Source organism: Anolis sagrei, chromosome 4, assembly GCF_037176765.1.
Source record: "Anolis sagrei isolate rAnoSag1 chromosome 4, rAnoSag1.mat, whole genome shotgun sequence".
NCBI lineage: Eukaryota > Metazoa > Chordata > Lepidosauria > Squamata > Dactyloidae > Anolis > Anolis sagrei.
In genome coordinates, this window is record NC_090024.1 from 22,562,601 (window position 1) to 22,581,884 (window position 19,284).

Sequence of the window (19,284 nt, forward strand, 5' to 3'; positions counted from 1 at the left end):
AGGCATTTGCAAATGCAGTATAACAGGCAATGATAGACCACAAAACGACTGACGATGCGATTGAATAGTGATTTCAGTAAGGAGACGCTGAGGATTTATGTTTTTATTGACTTTTTATGAAGTTATATTTTATATGCTAATGTTTTTAATTGTATTTTATATGTTTGGGGGCATTGAATTGTGCCAAATGTAAACTGCCTTGAGTCACCTCCGGGCTGAGAAAGGTGGTATATAAATACGATAAATAAATAAATAAATATTTTCATATTTTTTTTGTATGTTCTTATGCCGATAAGCACAATGCTTACCATGCTAGAAACCGCCCTAAGTCCCCTCGGGAAGGTAGAGTGGTATACATATAAAGGTTTATTATTTTACTGACACAAAACCACAGTATGTCACAGCAAACGAGATCTATATGCTGGATTTCGTATCACAGAATCACAAGTCGAACACTTCCCAAGCGTCTTTGACTGTGTGATGTATTTTCGAATGATGCGTACAGATCCAAGTAAGGTGGCCTTTTGCAGTTGACAGATCGTGATTTTGTCGATGTTTATTGTTTCCAAATGCTGGCTGAGTTCTTTTGGCACAGCACCCAGTGTGCCGATTACCACTGGAACCACCAGGTACTGGTTTATGCCTGAGCATTTGCAGTTCGATTTTGAGGTCTGATACGGCTAAGTTTTTCCTATTGTTTTTCCTCAATGCGACTGTCACCCGGTATGGCAACATCAATAATCCAAACTTTTTTCTTTTCCACAATCGTGTTGTCTGGTGTATTGTGTTCCAAAACTTTGTTAGTCTGGATTCGAAAGCCCCACAGTATTTTTGTGTGTTCATTTTCCACTACCTTTGCAGGTTTGTGATCCCACCAGTTTTTTACTACTGGCAGGTGGTACTTGTGACATAAGTTCCAGTGAATCATGTGGGCCACAGAGTTGTGCCTCTGTTGGTAATCTGTTTGTGCGAGTTTCTTGCAGCAGCTGAGGATATGATCCATGGTTTTATCAGATTCCTTGCACAGTCTTCATTTTGGGATTATTATTATTGTTGTTGTTGTTGTTGTTGTGGTTGAAAATATATATTTGGGAAGTTCTATACATGTTCAAGCATATATTTTCATAGCTGCTCATCAAAAAAAGAACTGTTATATGGCCTCTCACAAGGTGCCATTCTATCCCCAATGCTTTTTAATATTTACATAAAACTCCTGGGAGAAATCATCCATAGACATGGGGCAGGGTGCTATCAGCATGCTGATGACACCCAAATAGATTTCTCCATGCCTGCAAAAACAGCCTCAGCTAAGGATAGTATGTCTCCTCTGAAAAATGTCTGGAGGAGGTAATGATCTAGAAGAGGGAAAACACATTGACACTGAATCCAGACAAAGCAGAAATGCTTGCCATCAAGGATGCTAATGATTTTGAAATAGAACTTAAGATTACTCTGATAAAAACTTTGCCATATGTATGTCTTTGTATATTCCTGTGTGTGAGTGTTACACAAAATGTACACACCTCTGATTATCATAGTGCTTGTCCTTGAGCTGGACTAATGTGAACTATGGAGTAATGTGCCATTTTTATGCTGTATCTCCATCAAGTTGTCAAGCTTTTGAAATATATTATATTATATTATTACATTATATTATAATCACTGATGTTCTGCCCTGGCTAACCTAGTTTCCTATGCATAATGAAATAATATCTTCTATCCCAATATGGCTGCTGGCTGTTAAGATGGACAAGGGAGTATTTACAATAACACTGGGTACTCTTCCTCAATACAGAGCAATTACATTTCTATAACTCCTGGTTGCTTACAAATCCGCAACTGCAGTACTAAAAAACAACCAATTAACTTTTAATGGCAGAATTCAAAGGGGAAAAAGAGGGCGAAATTAGGAAGTACTATCACAGGCTGGGTATATGTATTAATATAAGCTGATCATAGGTTGGAAACAAAGCAGATTGGAGCTGATATCTGTAAATTACAGGATCTTGCACAGATTAGAACATGAAGAACATCCAGCCAGGTTTGTCAGAATGCTTTGTAATAAGAAATACATGGAGCAACATCTGGATTTGTAGGGAGGAAAGGAGATGGAGTTAAGAAATTCTCTTTGCTAGCTGTGTGACCTGAGTACAGGAAGCTTAGAGCAGTATCCTCCCCCTGACATTCCTCTCTGATGTAAAGAAACAGAATTGAGTAGAACCTTAACTTTAATGTGACTCAGGGGAAATTACTGGAACCCAGATCCATCCTTGTTCTTACCCTATCTCTTCTATAGCCTTTGGCAACAATCCATATTAGCTTGCAACAGTAAACTCTTTGAATGGTGTTTTTGCGGAGCATCTGTTTGCTGGCTGGGCTCCACAACTCTTCCCTAGGCATATATTTTATTTATAAGTGATCTTTTATCAGGAGCTGAGAACATGTAGGACACCTATATGCAAGGTGTCCCCTTACAGATTTTTCTGGCAGGGAATGGGGAGGAGTGTTTACAGAAGTAAAGTGTTGTGTTAGTCTTCAAACTCACTGCAGTGAATTGGCAGCTGCCCTTGCTTTAGCCAACATCCAAAATGCTCTAACAATGAATAACATGTTCTCTTTGCTAAGCTTTTTAAAATCAAGCAGGAGTACAGAACATGGGAAATATAATACAAACTCATTTCCACAGAGTATACGTTCCTGAATTTACAGTGGAAATGGGAAACAGTGGATAATAGAGAACCTGATTGAAATGATTATCTTCTGCGAGATATTACTACAGAGTCAAATTGGAGGATGAAATTCCTAGATATGTGAAATGACCGTTCTCAGAATATTGGCATCTTGGGAGCAGACATAGAATTGGAGAATACAAATGGAAGTTATAGTTTTCTAAGTTCTTTAGGTTTTTCTACCAAAGTGTGCTGGTGCCTCCCCAGACTACAGTTCTTATAGTTCCATAGCATTGAGCCATGGCTATTGAAGTGGTGTCAAAACTATATTAATTCTCTAGTGTAGATGCACCCATAGTGATTCTTCTGGTTGGGTGATTGTGGGCTTTGAATCCTATTGGTGTTTAAACAAATGGTCTTGATGTCAAGGATCAGAAAAGCAGTGAAATCCCAGATTCTGCTTCAATGTGTGTATCTTGCTGATATGACTTTGAATAATCCTTCGCAATATCCCTAGTTTGATCTAAATAATTCTGTGGTTAGCATTATGTAAAGTGTGGGAAGGGAAATGTAGAGGCAAAATGGAAAATATGTCTGGGAATGCTTATCTTTGGAGGATATATAATTTGTATAGCAGAGCCCTGACCTTTTTGTTTCATCTGCAGTAGGTTGTAATTGCCTCCGCTTTGAGGTAAGCTCATATTTACTTTCTGTTTTTATTTATCTTTAACAGCCTCGATAGAAAGTTCTCCGTAAATGTTACCAGCCTCTAAAGCTGCTGCCCTGCCAGATGATACAGAACTTGAACTTTTCCTTCATGGAAGACAAAAATAAAACACAATCGACAGCACTGCCACAGAGAAGACGAGCACCAACAATTCAAGAACTTACCAAAATCCCATCCATCTTCTCCATGGGATAAGTCCTAAGAGATCATGCTGTGCTTATGGAATGAAAAGAAGGGTCTATGATGAAAAAGTGCTAACTTTCTCCAACTAATTATCCACAGACCCATTACACTGGAAAATGTCTCCCAGTTTTCATCACTGTGCATAAACTTTGTGTTCCTATCAGGGAGCTCTCTGTGACCTTCACTAAAAATTCTGGGATGGGTTTTTATTTTCTGTTGTTGATGTTTTCTGAGCATGTCAAATACTGGATAATATTATGTATGCAGATGGCATGATGTTTTTAGGGGAGTGGGGTGGGTGGGATGTCCCAGATATGCACAATCAGTGGAAATGTTTGCCAATATCCTTACTCTCTGTCACTTGATGTGGATATCGACATATTCTGTTTGTATTAGTAATGCAGCTGAATGATATGCCATTTTATAATATCAGCATCCCCCACTCAGGCTCCTTACAAACATTCTAGCTGATTCGATTGTGTTAAGGGAAAGTTTCTGAGATCACATCCGTTTAAATGTTTCAGGTAACCACAGTGGGATGCTACCTTAAGTGTAGTCCATGGTATGCATCGCTTCACCAATTCATGCAAGATTGGTTTGGTACTTTGTCTGGATGTTGTATTGGCTGTTTTGACACTTGACTTGTAGAGGCAGTAGAATGAGAGCACGTAAGTGTCTTTGCTGCACTAACCTTCCCAAAATTACAAGTGGAACTGTATGTCTGTTGTTTCAATGCATGTTCAATAATAGAGGAAAGGAAAATGATAGATAAAAACATTGTTCTCTTGTTACAATAATCCCTTGCCCTTGATGGAGACAGACATAACATTTAGGGGAGCAGAGAGGGCAGTCTGAGTATGTCCTTACGGACATTGAATACAAATATATTTTTCCTAAGTGAGCTCTGAAAGCCCCTTTTACACATTTACAGCCAAAGCCAGCTGTAATGAGCACAAATTGGCTAGTATAAGTGCCATCGCTGAAACCATGTCCTTTGCTTTCCTGGAATACTTTTTTTCCAACTGTTTTCCAATGCTTACTAGTTTTTAATGGGTGGGAAGGTGAAGGATCCACATATAATAACGATGCTACATCTATATAAGCTACTTTAAATAAAATACGTATTTTTCTAAGAAGGTGCATACCTCTCTTGAAACAGGTTGGATTGGTGATCCAGTGTTTGATTTGCTGTTACTTACACACTAGTGATATGTATACTCTAGGTATGGATCAGTTTGTTACTACTGTTGAAATGTTATGTCTATCTTCACCATTAGAAGCAATTTGTGTCTATGGTCAAGATTACAAATACTTGAAAAAAATATACTACCTTCCCTTTTTTGTCTTTATGTATATGGAGAAATTTTATGGATGATGACTTTGCAACTTTAGGAATGACGCCTGCAGTTGTTTGTAGGGTAGTAAAGGTGAGTAGCTGTCAAGACCTCCCTAGTTTCTGGAGGACTGGAGCCTTCAGGAAATCCATATGTTGCTTCCCCCAAGTTTGTTAATAAACTGTTCAATCTAATGACATTTTCTTCCTTGGACACCCAATTTAGACCTGGGATTCACCATTTACATCAATCATTCATGCTACATTGTCACCAAAGTCCTTTTTTTTTTTGTTAGCTTGACAACTTGCCATTGGTAGGTCACAACTTGGCTCATCAAGTCAACATTTCAGAAGCCAAGCATACTTTGGGATCTTCAACAGAGTGTTCAAGGACCTTCCATTTGGTCCCATGGAGCAAATGAATTATAAATCTGTCTTAACTGTCATTTTTCCAATCATTTTCCCCCCACAAAATGCTTTCTTACAATAAAATATGGTCAAGGAGAACTGTTCATTATCAACAAAACGGTAGCTGGCACAAGACTGTTGCATCCCAAAGAGCTTTCCTCTTTGTCATTCATTTTTTTATGTTGCCAAAACACAGCAGGCTGTGTCTTGATCTTCATATCCACCCCAGGTTATTTTGTTTTGTTCTTTGTTTCTCATTCAAAACAAAATTATTTGTTTCAGATATTAATAGTAGCATCCATAGGACAAGCAAGTGGCTGAACATAGTAATCCCTAAATCCACTGATGGGAGATCTGCTCTTAAACAATATCTCCCACTCCGTAGACTGTTACATTGTTGAATATGATTTGTACCTAGTAAATATTATTTGTACCTTGAGATTTAATAATGCTACAGTTTTTATCTTAAGTCTCTTTTGAAAAACAAGTTCATTTGTGTTTACACATGGATCTGAAACCACTCTTCTCTTTTTCTTCTTGCATGCCATTGTGAATTGTTCTTTTGCTCGTTCTGCCAGTCAAAACCTGGGGAATGAGCACAAAAGAACCCAAGAAATCGACATGATTATTAAATCAAAACTCCGTATGATCAGTACTTCTTGGCAAGGGAGCATGGGATAGGTCTGTTTGATCTGTTCTGGGGGGCAAATTGCAATATGTGTGCATCTCAAAATCCATCTCATTTCATTTTGACCTCTGATCAAAATTGTCATAATGAATTGATAACAACTTCTTAATCTGGTGGCAGAGGCTGTGGAGTTTGGCTATCTTTTTGTTTTTAGACCGTTTTCATTTGTATTTGTCATAACAATGATTAAGTACACTTAGTTCTAGAAGATTTGAGTCTGTTAAATCAGATTTTCATAACTTGGAGACCACCAGCACTATGGAACTGCAGTCGTTTGACACCACTTTAACTGCCATAACTCGCTCTATCAAATCTTGGGGTTTGTTGTTTGTTGTGGTATCAGAGCTGTCTGAACTACAGATCCCAGAATTCCATGGCATTGGGCCATGGCAGTTAATGTGGTATCAAACTTCTACAATACTCCAGTGTGGGTGCAGACTTGGTGTCTACCATGTGTTTTGAACTTTAGCTTCATTGCCCCCTCACAATTGGCTAACCTATCTGGAGACCATTGGGTTGAGGAAAGCTATATTACAAGCGGGAAAGAGTCCTACCAGTATGTCTCAGTATTTTACAGATTTTTGCATCATTATGTAAAGGAATAGTTTACAATTCCTTACAGTCTGGCAAGCAGTTCATACCCAGACCTAGAGTACTGATGTTGCCAGGCAGGTCAGAATGGCAGCGACCTGCTTCATTATGGTTGACCAGACTACCAGATCAGAAGTGGGAAGAGCATTATATAGGTTTACATTTCATAGTAAAATCAAATGTGTGAGGAGGCCGGCAGGGGAAAGAATCCTATGATTATAGGCATAGTATAAAAATAACCAATTGCCATTCATTTTATATGATACAACCATTGATATTAATATGTTGAAGGGACCATTGTCTATAACCAGTGCCTCTGATTATTATCAACTGTAGTGACAAACCTACTTCTGTGTGCCTGATGGACACACTCTCTCAGCACTTTTCTCTTCCACCAGCAGCTGTTTCTTGTATATATCTGTCTCCTGGAATCATCAGGTTATCTCTGTAGTCCATATGTACAACCCTAAGGAACTCTTCACATAGGAAAATGAGAAGGTCCCTGATAGATCAGACCCAAAAGATCTATTAAGCCCAATGTTCTCTTTCCAGCAGTGGTCAATCAGTTTCTTCTGCAATTCCATAGACAAACAAAATGGACTTTATAATGGGGTGGCACATTTGCCCTCAGAATCTGGAATTTAGATATTTAACAAACCTGGCCTTTATTCACAATTTCAGTTGAATTGGTGTCTGAAGCTTGCATCAAAAATAAATCTCAGTGTCATAAGTGAGGGGCTTTGCACAGCTTACTGGTACAGCACATGCAGAAGACCCTATTATTCAATCACCAGCAACTTAAGTTCAAAGAATCTCAGGTAGGAGGACAGGAGAAGACCCTCTTCTTGAGGCCTTGGAGGTGTGCTGCTAGTTATTAGAAATAGATATAGGATCAATGCTCTGACTTGACATAAACCAGCTTCCTGTGTTTATATAGCATGCATGGAAGCATAACTGTGCAAAAACTGGGGGTTTACCCCACAATCCTGCTGTGATGTTTCTGCCCTGTTACTCAACAAAATAAAGCTGTAGTGTATATAAGTTTTCCTCCTTGTTTATGGGTACCTGAACCAGTACCTGAACACAGTGACTGTTTTCCACTTCTCTTTCCGGTGACTCTTCCTTCTGCTTTTCTTCATAGGAATCTCCATTTTTGGCATCATAGTTTTGCACATATCCTTCTCAATGTCTCAACATCTGTAGTGCCCATAGCTGAACAAAATCTTTCTATACATCATCTCAAACATGGTACTTAGTAACTTGAGAATCTTTTTGCACATTGCCTCGACTGCCAAAGATGGTAGCATTTTTCCCACTGAATTATATTGTATGTTGTAGCTTCCAAGGTCTATATTGAAGCCTGGGGATATGGCAGGGTTTGTTGAACTTCATCAAAACCCTACATAAGCTGAGAGTGCACCCCAATAAGAAAGTCCCAATAATGGCAAAGCAATTTTTCAAGAAAGCATACGAGTCATTAAATTGGGCCATTAACTTCTTATGGAGCCTCAAGATTTTCCACAGCACAGTTTGAAGTTACATCTCTCTTTTGGGCATTTTCTGTTTTGTGGTAATTTTGTATATTCTTGAAAAATGCATAGAAACTATTGTGTATTGGTATATGTGGCTAGAATCTAAAGGTGTTCTCAGGTATTACCTTTCCCCAAAGCTAAGTTAAACAGTGGGTCATCAATACATTAGCCACCGGTTTGCTTGGATTTTCAGGCTATCTGACTCTTAAAAACAACTACAAATCTTTACCATCCATCCTTCCATTCCTCAGTTATCATGATTGTCAATATGGTGTCATCTGGAGCAGAATTCAACCTAAATTAAGGACGTCCAGAACTCAACAGGAGAGAATTACAGATGTGTATAACTCTTAATTATGGAATTTCAACTGGAACAACTTTGTTTTTAAATCAGCTGTTCATGTTTCTGGTATTCTAAAATGGCCATTGGGAAGTGTAAATCTTTTTCTCATGACTTCTCTGTGAGCTCATATCTTCGGAAATATGGTCTGGGGTAAAAATGTCTTCATTTACAATATTACCATGAAATTAAAATAAAGGTCTGATTAGCTACTGTGTATAAATGTGTATGACTTGTGTTAATTGCTTGCTTTTTCTTGCGGTGAGCAAAGCATCTGAAGGCAACTTGAGAAGATTACTTGTAGCATCATTGTAACATAGAGTTCTGTGTCAGTAATTGTTCTGTGCTCACTAATCCCACTTCAACAGCCAGCAACTTTCCACCCATCGTAATAGACAGGCACCACATCAGGTGGACTAGATCAGTTTTCTGCATGGCAGGGATTTGGATTGGATGGCCCATGTGTTCTCTTCCAGTTCAATGATTCTATGATTCTGGCAGTTGGGATGGAAGAATAATGTTGTTTCCAGTCCCCTCTCACCAGCCAGTATTGTGACCTCAGGAGTAGAACACTTGTTATAATTACTTGTAGTAACCCAAACTAAACCCAACTTGGCATAAATATAACATCCACACACAACCGCCAGCCTCCAGCGGTGTTGAACTACAATTGACTGGCAGAGATAGGTGAGAATCAATGTAGAATTGCCACCAGTGTGGCCTCTAAAGGGAGAGAAGAGACAGATTAATTCCATTGTGCCTGAAACCAACTGCCTCTGCCCTCATTTCAGAAGGAGAGAAGAATGGGCAAGCATAGGTCCACCATGCCTAGGCCCATGAAGCTGATCAAAGTCCATCCATATGTCCATCCCAACTGCTACTATTGTGGCCTCCAAAAAGAGAATGGGCTAACACAGTTCCATCATACCTAGGCCTGGCAGCTGATGGAAAAGCCTTCCCTCCATCCCAACTATCACTGCTGTAACCTCAAGAAGAGAGAAGAGCAACCATCATCTGCTGGACTTGATTCCCTGGCTCACTACCATCCCCTTCTTCTTTATACATCTTGTCCTTTTAAATTGTAAGGTTGATGTCAGAAAACTAATATTTACAACTGTAAACAAGTGTGGAATGCTCTATACTCTAGACGTGCTATATAAAAAAAACACAACAAAAATAGTAGGAATCACCGCTGCAGCAACAACAGCAAATGCATGGATGAAGTTAAGAAAGGTTCTGTTGATATTTGTGACACGTGACAGTTCCTTACCTTCTGTATCTGTCCATATAGCTCCTTCCTTTTCCTAAAGATAAAGGTAAAGGTTTTCCCTGACATTAGATCTAGTCGTGTCCGACTCTGGGGAGTGGTGTTCATCTCCATTCCTAAGCCAAAGAGCTGGTGTTTTCCGTAGATGCCTCCAAGGTCATGTGGCCGGCATGACTGCATGGAGCACCGTTACCTTCCCATCAAGGCGGTACCTATTGATCTACTCACATTTGCATGTTTTCAAACTGCTACGTTGGCAGAAGCTGGGTCTAACAGCAGGAACTCACCTCACTCTCCGGATTCGAACCGCCAACCTTTCGGTCAGCAAGTTCAGCAGCTCAGCAGTTTAACCCACTGTGCCACCAGGGGGCCCTCCTTTCCTTAAGCCTTATGCAAATCCAAGTGGGCTAATGCCTCATCAAGCTATTTCCTCGCTCTCTCACACCACGGCTTTAAGTATATTTCCAGATATCTAATACACACCCCAATATTTCGAAAGCTACTTTGTAACATTTACTATTTCTGTATTGTCTGTTCTAATTTGCTATCTGAGCTCCTTAATTGGAGAATCCAAGAAATGAACCTAGGTTTTTCAGCATTCAAATAATTGCAGCCCCACTAAGGTACAGTCCCATTCTGCTTCAAAATTCTGTGGTTTGTACAGCCATTCTTGGCTGTGGCCTTTCATGTGAAGTGTACATTTCTCATAAGCAATGTTGAATGCTTGTAAACATTATGTGATACCACAGCAGCTCAAGCAAAGCTGAGAGGCTTTAGTGAGTAGTTAGAGAGGACAGGACAGAACCTGCAATAACGGCCAAGATGTGGCAGCTTGTAACCTCGGCATCTGTCCATCTATTTATTAACTGAAAAGTTCCTGCCTTATCTAAAATCTGAAAGATCTGAATGTGAAAGACTCAAGGCACAGGTTAGGAAACATGCCGTAACAAAGAAGGTATTACTTAGTTTTCTATGGATTTTTTGTTTTGTTTCTAGCAGGTTTTTTAATACTCTTTTTGTATAAAGCTGTCATGTAATTGATTTTGTTGAGGGAGATAAAGGCATATAGGAATGAAGCTTAGAAAATACCTCTTTTAGCTCTAGTTTTGCCTATGCCTTTTTCTTTAAACAGTCCAAATGAACTAGCAGCTCCCTTCTTTGCAATTTCGTTTCTCTCTTGTCCACAGAGTCATGTTGGGCTTTGATTGTGCTTTTCCTGCATGGCAGGGGATTGGAATAGATGACCCATGTGGTCTCTCCCAACTCTATTATTCTAGGCTTCTATGACAAGCAGACTTAAAGAGCCTGCTGACTAAACTTGTAAAATGATAAGAAAGGTTTGTATTGTGTAAAAGGTGTGCGCCAGATTCTTAGATGTCGAATTACCAGCATTTTGCCATAGAAAGGTTTGTATCCTTTTTCTTTTCTCTTTCAACTTTGAAAAGTCTGAGAAATGTAGAGCCCTGAAGGAAAAAATAATATGGACAAGAATCTGCCTCAAAGTCAGAATGCACAACCCTTATAGTGAACTACAGGGAGGTGTGTTGGGATGCCCTCCACATTTTGATACATTCACATTTGAAAAATGGGCAATCTTTCCACATTTATAAAATGTGCACATTCTCTATTCAATGAGAATACAGATTCATGTCAATTCAAAATATGTATACAATACACAAACAGATGGGTTTCTTTTTGGTGAAAAGAAAATCTGCCCAGGAGCTACATAGAACATGCATGGAGATGGGCAGAGGATAATGTCTTCAAAAACAGACTTGATAGAGGTGCCCAGGGGATTATTCAAGGTTTGAGCATTCACAGGAAAAGATCCATCAGTAGCTCCCTTCCCAAAACAGTGAGACTGGTAGACTTACCCAGCAGTTACTGGTTTGATCTTCTACGGTGACCAAATGCATTCCTGGTTCTACCTCACATTATGAAATTAAAATGGCAGTTCATTTCCTCATCCTACTTACAGGACATAAGGCATGCATTGTAGAATCAAAGAATCTTAAACATGGAATGAAGCACAAGGGTCAAAGAGCCTTATCCTCTACAATGCGGGAATGCATTACTGCCCATCCAAATGGTTTAAATACCTTGAATGACAATATTTTTACTACTTTCCATGGCAGTCTATTCATTTGTTGATCAGAACTTACACTAAATACATTTCTCTTAATATTTCAGTGGAAACTCTTTCATTCACGTTCCAGTCTCCGGAGCAACAGAAAACAAGCTCACTCCATCTTCTATGGATATAATGTCTCCTTCTTCTCTTCTACAAGCTAAACATACTCAGCTCCTTAAGTTACCGTATATGCTTGAGTATAAGCCGACCCGAATATAAGCCGAAGCACCGAATTTTAACACAAAAAACTGGGAAAACGCATTGACTCAAGTATAAGCTGAGAGTGGGAAATTCAACAACTACTGGTAAATTTCAAAATAAAAATAGATACCAATACAATTACATTAATTGAGGCATCCGTAGGTTAAATGTTTTTGAATCTTTACATAAAACTGCAGTTTAAGATAAGACTGTCCAACTCTGATTAAACCATTATTCTAACCTTCTTCAATGCAAATGTGCTTATGTATCCTTACAATAATCATAAAGGGAGTAAAATCATAAATGTAATAATAATAATAATAGAGTAAAATAATAGAAATGTAATAATAACAGTAATAATAGAGTAAAATAATAAATGTAATAATAATAATAGAGTAAAATAATAAATGTAATAATAATAATAATACCAGAGTAAAATAATAAATGATTTTGACTTGAGTATAAGCCGAGTATATAAAGTATATCTCATAAAACTTGGGATGCTTCTACACTGATCTTATAATGCAGTTTGAAGCCAATTCAAGGCCACAGTGGCCACAAAATGCACACGGAAAATGTGCATTGCAGCATGCTTCTAAAGGTACACCACGCATTTAAAAAATCCCAGGGAATTCTGAATTCTGTCAAGAAATGTGCTGCCGTAAATGCTAGTACTATATATCCTCCATTCAGGGCAAAATCAGCTTCACAAAACACATCATGGACCCCCGCCTCTCCTGAAGTGCAGTACAGGATCCCAAAAGAACATGTGGATCAAGTATAAATCTCTACAGTTACATACAAACCCACCGCCAAGACCCTACACTTGGAAGGCAATCATACTCAGCCACGAGTGATAGCCTATGATGATTACAGGATCATAAGCAGTGGCTACCAAAAAACACCCCAAAAGCATGGCTGGGCAACATAGGTCTAATTGATCCCCTGAGAGTTGTAATTGATTACCTCTGCTCTTAACTGTCACTTTCCCTTTTTTTATTCTACATTATAAGCCTGTGGTGTTCTGGTGCACATCTGTCCTGGAAATGGAGAAAAACCCTGCAAAGGAGTCTAAAGCCAAATTATTTGGTAAATTGAATCCCTTTCCTGGCTTCAAGTCGGTTCCAAGCCTGGCAATCTCATCACCCCACATGAAAACGGTTCTTCTCAAACCCGTTCCAACCTGTATTGTAGTATCAGTATAGAAACACTTTTACAGCAACCTGATTCCCATAATCCCATAATATCTTCCTGCCATCTCCCAGCGTGTGATGCCTGCGGCAACTGCCACACTCTGTCTGGTACTGTGGTTCTTAACCTTCTGCGTGCTGTGACCCCTTGATACAGTTCTTCATGTTGTGATGACCCCCAAACATAAAATTATTTTCATTGCTACTTCAAAACTGTAATGTTGCTACTGTTATGAATCATAATGTAAATATCTGATATGCAGGCAGAATGTGTTTTCATTCACTGTACTAAATTTGGCACAAATACCAGATACGCCCAAATTTAAATACAGGTCGGGTCGGGGGGTGGGGGTGGGGGTGGTGATTTTGTCATTTGGGAGTTGTAGTTGCTGGAATTTATAGTTCACCTACAATCAGAGAGCATTCTGAACTCCACCAACGATGGAATTGAACCAAACTTGGCACACAGAGCTCCCATTACCAACAGCAAATACTGGAAGAGTTTGGTGGGCATTGACCTTGAGTTTTGGAGTTGTAGTTCACCTACATCCAGAGATGTGGACTCAAACAATGATGGATCTGGATCAAACCTGGCATGAATACTCAATATGCCCAAATGTGAACACTGTTGGAGTCTGGGGGAAATAGACCTTGGCATTTGGGAGTTGCAAATCAAAGCGCATTCTGAACCCCACCAATGATAGAATTGGGCCAAACTTCCCAAACAGAACCTCACATAAGCAACAGAAAACATTGTGTTTTCTGATGGTCTTTGGTGACCCCTCTGACACCACCCCTCAAAATCCCCCCAGGGGTCCCAACCCCCAGGTTGAGAAACGCTGGTGTAGTAGAAGGGCTAATCCTGGAAATAATATTTTTAAGTTGGCTAAAGGCATGGGATTCCGATAACAGGCCAATAGACCCCATTGCCCATTGTGATTGGTGCCATCTCCTAAAATGTTTACATCTAGTTGATTATGTTTATTTGGGGAAACCAAATGTATCAAGATATATATAGTTAGGATATTAAAAACAATGGTCTTATTTTGTTACAATGAATTTTTTTAAAAAAAACAAGCAGAAAGAAATTTGTTGACAACCATTGGGTTCTGAATCACAACATTTATCTATTATGTTCACCTCTTTTACTACTGAATAAAAAGCTAGCACACAAATGGGTAATTATAATCAAAACCTGCTCCTTTTCAAGCAATAATCAAAATTGTAAGTTTAAGCCAATGTCTTAATGTGATTCAGGGAGCAGATTCTTGTCACATTTATATCTCATCTTTTTTTCTAATATTACTATGATGTTTTGAGTCAATTTTTCTCCTCCAAGAAAAACTGGATTTTTACCACTTTGTCTCTGCACTTTATGGTCTCCACTATTCATCTGATGCTCTTCAAGGTGCCAGGCTGTCATTGAAATTTCTCTGGAAAAGAGGTTAAAGAGATGACATGTCAGTGGAAATGTAAGTGAGATCCATAATTGGTTCCACATACATTTTGCCAACTTATATTTGCTTTTGATCATGAGCAGAAGGTCTCACCTCCTTCTAAAGCAAGCCTGCATGCTCTAATTTGAGAGAGGGCTGGAGAAGGAAGGAGCAACTGATGGGAAGATAAAAGTTTGGGGGGGGGGAACTGGAGCTGGCCTTAGCCCCCCCAAGTACTATCTCTCAGAAAGAATCAACTACAATAAACCCTTCAAAATGTCTGTTTACACAGTTGCTAGTCTAAGACCAAACCTATGAGTATCCCCTGTTGAGAAGGCTCTAGTGCAGTGGTTCTCAACCTCTGGGTCCACAGAGGTTTTGACCTTCAACTCCCAGAAATCCTAACAGCTGGTAAACTGGCTGAGATTTCAGGGAGTTGTAGGCCAAAACACCTGGGGACGCACAGGTTAAGAACCACTGCTCTAGTGTAAGGTTAGTCCTACCATTAAGCAGACTGTGGCCAAATGAGATTGAGCAGACTATGGCCAACAATAGTTCCTGGGAGGGGTGCATGAAACATATAGGCATGTCTTGCTGCTTATCTTGGTTTGTATGAAAACTTCCCTTCTACTTTATTAAGATTGTCATTAAGATCATTATACCTCATCACCATATTAAAATGGTTTGCATTTTTATTTTGATTCACACTCACTCACCTTGCCAGTTGCCCTTCCATGTCCAGGGATACTGCATCCATGGATTCAAGTGCCACTGAGTTGAATACCTGCTTTGGAAGAGGGCACCATCTTACATTTTTTCTTAAACACTGGAACATCTTGTACGAGCTTTGCTTCTGGAAAGCATAATGAATCCAAAAAGTTGGAAGATTTTAGAACAAGAATGTGAATCCCCTCATGTAGCATTCCCATTCTCCTTGGCTATTGTCTGTGCTGCCTAGGACTTTGAATCTAGTAGTTGAAGCTTACAACATCTACAGGGAAGAAGGTTGCTCTCCATCCTTACGTCTTCTGCTTACTCTTTAATTTTTTTTCTTCCTTTCCTTTCCTTTCCCCTCCCTTTCCCCCTCTTCTTTGGGTGCCTACAGCATCGTCAAAACAATCTCCATCTAGCTCAGAAAACAAACACAGAATGAACCATCTGATTAACCAACATGGACACAGCATATTATTTGAGAACACAGAAATGCTGGACCACTCTAACAACCACCATATCAGACTACACAGAGAAGCCACTGAAATCCACAAGCACGTGGGCAATTTCAACAGAAAGGAGGGAACCATGAAAATGTATAAAATCTAGTAACCAGTATTTTTTTAAAAAAAAAACACTCTAAAATCAAAACAGTAAATAAAGAACAACACTCAAAAACAGGGGAATTCCAGACAAGAAACAATCACGGCCAGCTAATCACTTCCCAACAAAGGATTTCCCCCAGGCAGTAAGCAGTTAGACCTTGAAGCTGCATGGCTATTCATTGCTACTCAAACTGGCCAGTTGCAACATTCACACCTGCCTCTAACAGACAAGAGTTCTTTCTTCCACCTTGGACATTCCACAGATATGTAAACCCCACTTGCCTAGTTTCCAACAGACCTCACAACCTGTGAGGATGCCTGACATAGATGCAGGGGTGTTTTTTTTTTTTTGTTTGATTGATTTTTTTTTTGTCGTGTCAGGAGCAACTTGAGAAACTGCAAGTTATTTCTGGTGTGAGAGAATTGGCCATCTGCAAGGACGTTGCCCATGGGACACCCGGATGTTTTGATGTTTTTACCATCCTTGTGAGAGGCTGCTCTCATGTCCCCGCATGAGGAGCTGGAGTTGATAGAGGGAGCTCATCTGCACTCTCCCTGGATTCGAACCTGCAACCTGTCAGCCTTCAGTCCTGCCGGCACACTGTGCCACCGGGGGCTCCATATAGATGCAGGTGAAACATCAGGAAAGAATACTTCTGGAACATGGCCATACAGCCTGGAAAAATCACAGCAACCCAGTGATTCCTTCTATGAAAGCTTTCAACAATATAAATGCAGAATATTGAGAAGTTCATTAGTACAGAGTTTTTATAAGAGTGATGGAAGTTTTATAGACACACAAAAATGGGCAATGTGAGTAGGTTCCTGCTGAATGCTTGACTGAATTGCAGGCAGAAACTGAGAAATCTCTCCCCCTCCTCATGTTCCTATTGCAATCCAACATTAAATCCTTAGGAAATGAGTATAGATGAGATTTAATCTCTGCAGGAAAGCCTGCTGAGGAAGCCACAGGATGGCACAGGAAGGGAGGAGGGAACTAGTGGGGAGAGGGACGACAAAATCAGTTCATATTTCTGCTAAAGCAGGAACCAAATCCAGCCAGTTCAGTGCTATTTCAAAACCCTTTTTTGCACAAATAATGTTTCACCACTGGCTTTTGCAATCCTAAATTTCTCTAATGATGCCATCTCGAAATATTATTGTAATTCATCTGGATTGAGAGGAAGTGGGGACTGCCTCTTTTTTGTAGTCAATAGTATGTAGCCAATGTTATCTCTTAAGTACCTATTATGGCAAAATCCCCTCGGTGCTCTGAACGCCACCTCCTAATCACATTATTTCTATTAAGCACCTGACAATCAAGTTAGCTGTGTATCGTCATGACCAACCAAATTAAATCACTGGCCCGATTTATTTATTTATTTTTAGGAATGGAAAAGGGAAAGGGATCAATACTGGAGCAAAGCAGCATATGAGCAATAAAGCTTTGACCACTGTCTAGCAAATAATATTGATCTCCCCTGTTTAACTGCTGGAATAATGTGTGCCTGGTGTCCTGCTATGTTTATTAGGAGACTGCATTTTAGTATGATTTGGTTCACCTTTGTTAAGTCGCAGTCTTATTTTTTTAAAATAGTAAAACAGATCAAGCCAGTCCATACTCCAGGAAATAATGCCCAACTGCTCACTGAAGGGAAGGATAGTAGAGGCAAAGGTGAAGTACTGAGAAGACAGGAAAGCTTGGAGAAGACAATGATGCTGGGGGAAAATGGAAGGAAAAAGGAAGAGGGGCCGACCAGGGGCAAGGTGAATGGATGTTATTCTTAAAGTGATTGGCTTGACCTTGAAGGAGCTGGAGGTATCCACAGCCGACAGAGAGATCTGGAGTGGGCTGGTCCATGAAGTCACTAAGAGTCGGAAACAACCAAATTAATAAACAACAAAAACCATTCAGTTCTTGTGGGTTTTTTCGGGCTATATGGCCATGTTCTACAGGCATTTCTCCTGACGTTTCGCCTGCATCTATGGCAAGCATCCTCAGAGGTGACCTCACCTCTGAGGATGCTTGCCATAGATGCAGGCGAAACGTCAGGAGAAATGCCTCTAGAACATGGCCATATAGCCCGAAAAAACCCACAAGAACTGAGTGATTCCAGCCATGAAAGCCTTCGATAATACAACAAAAAACATGTCTGAAGTTTTTGCACCACTAAGCTCCATACCCTCTGTATCCAAAAGCCAACATTTTGTCAGCCTTCATTGGAGGAGGAGAAAGGCAACTTGTAAAATTAACAGTCCAGAGGCCAAAAAGTCAAAGCACCAGACTTTGGGAGAACAAAGACAGAGTCCTTTTCCAAAGTTCACGAAAGCAGGATAGAGTCTCTGAGTTGGTTTGGGTGTATTTTCTGCACAGTGGGTGATAGACATTGCTTACCATGGCTAAATGATGTTTCCTGTTAGGTAGGCAGGCTGTATATTCAGTGAGAATGGTTGAAGTGACACCAACCGAGCCACAGGTGTGCCAAACAGTCTTGCATTGCTATCTCACAGGGAGGCACAACACTGTTCAGCTTCTTCCTCTAAACTGAGATTATCCAGAATCATAAATGATCTCTATGGATACACATTTGGGAAATTTCAGTCTATCCCCAGAGATCTGAAAACAGACAGTGTTTTCTTTCCACACTCTGTGTGTTTACTGACTTACCTACTGGCAGCTTGCTTGTGATATCAGGAACAGTTGCATGAATGCTCCATGTTAAAAAAATACCCTAAATGTAGTTGTTAACCCCAAGTAGAATCGCTGAACTGAATCAATTGTATTTTGATAAATCAACGCTTATATAAGTTCTATTGACTCCTATTCAGGACTAACAACTGGACTGAGGCCAATGCAGTTGTCAATACATTTATTTGATTTCTCTCTGATCTCACTGTCTCACTGTCTACAATCCCACTGCCAACCATGTATTCTGTGCATATATAGATGTGGGTTTTGTATTGCTGCTGCTGTGTGCCTTCAAGCCATATCTAATTTATGACAACCCTAAGGAAAACTTATCACGAGGGTTTCTATGGCAGAAAGAGCTACAAGTGGTTCCAGTGTCAACATGGTAGTGAATCGGCTCTGAGTTCTAATTTGAACTTTGAAAGATATGTCCAAATGTTAAATCCTACCTTCCCATCAATTCATCCCCTTCCATAGCCAAGAGGAAGGCGCATCAAGCCAACACTAAACGGAACCGCCTTCCACCTGGAAACCAATGTCCTCACTGTGGAAGAACATGCAGGTCAAGAATAGGACTGTCCAG

General features: G+C 39.8%; 1 protein-coding gene across 2 annotated transcripts in view; it reads left to right on the top strand.

Annotated features, from left to right (window-relative positions):
* The window catches only part of SAMD12 (sterile alpha motif domain containing 12), a 226,711-nt gene extending 218,017 nt beyond the window's left edge, over positions 1–8,694 (top strand). For both annotated transcript variants that reach the window (XM_060775815.2, XM_060775814.2), the window contains exon 5: positions 3,403–8,694. In XM_060775815.2, coding sequence (XP_060631798.2) covers positions 3,403–3,425 — 23 coding nt within the window. In that variant the 3' untranslated portion in view covers positions 3,426–8,694. The remainder of the gene's footprint in view (positions 1–3,402) is intronic.
* Positions 8,695–19,284: the final 10,590 nt, after the last annotated feature.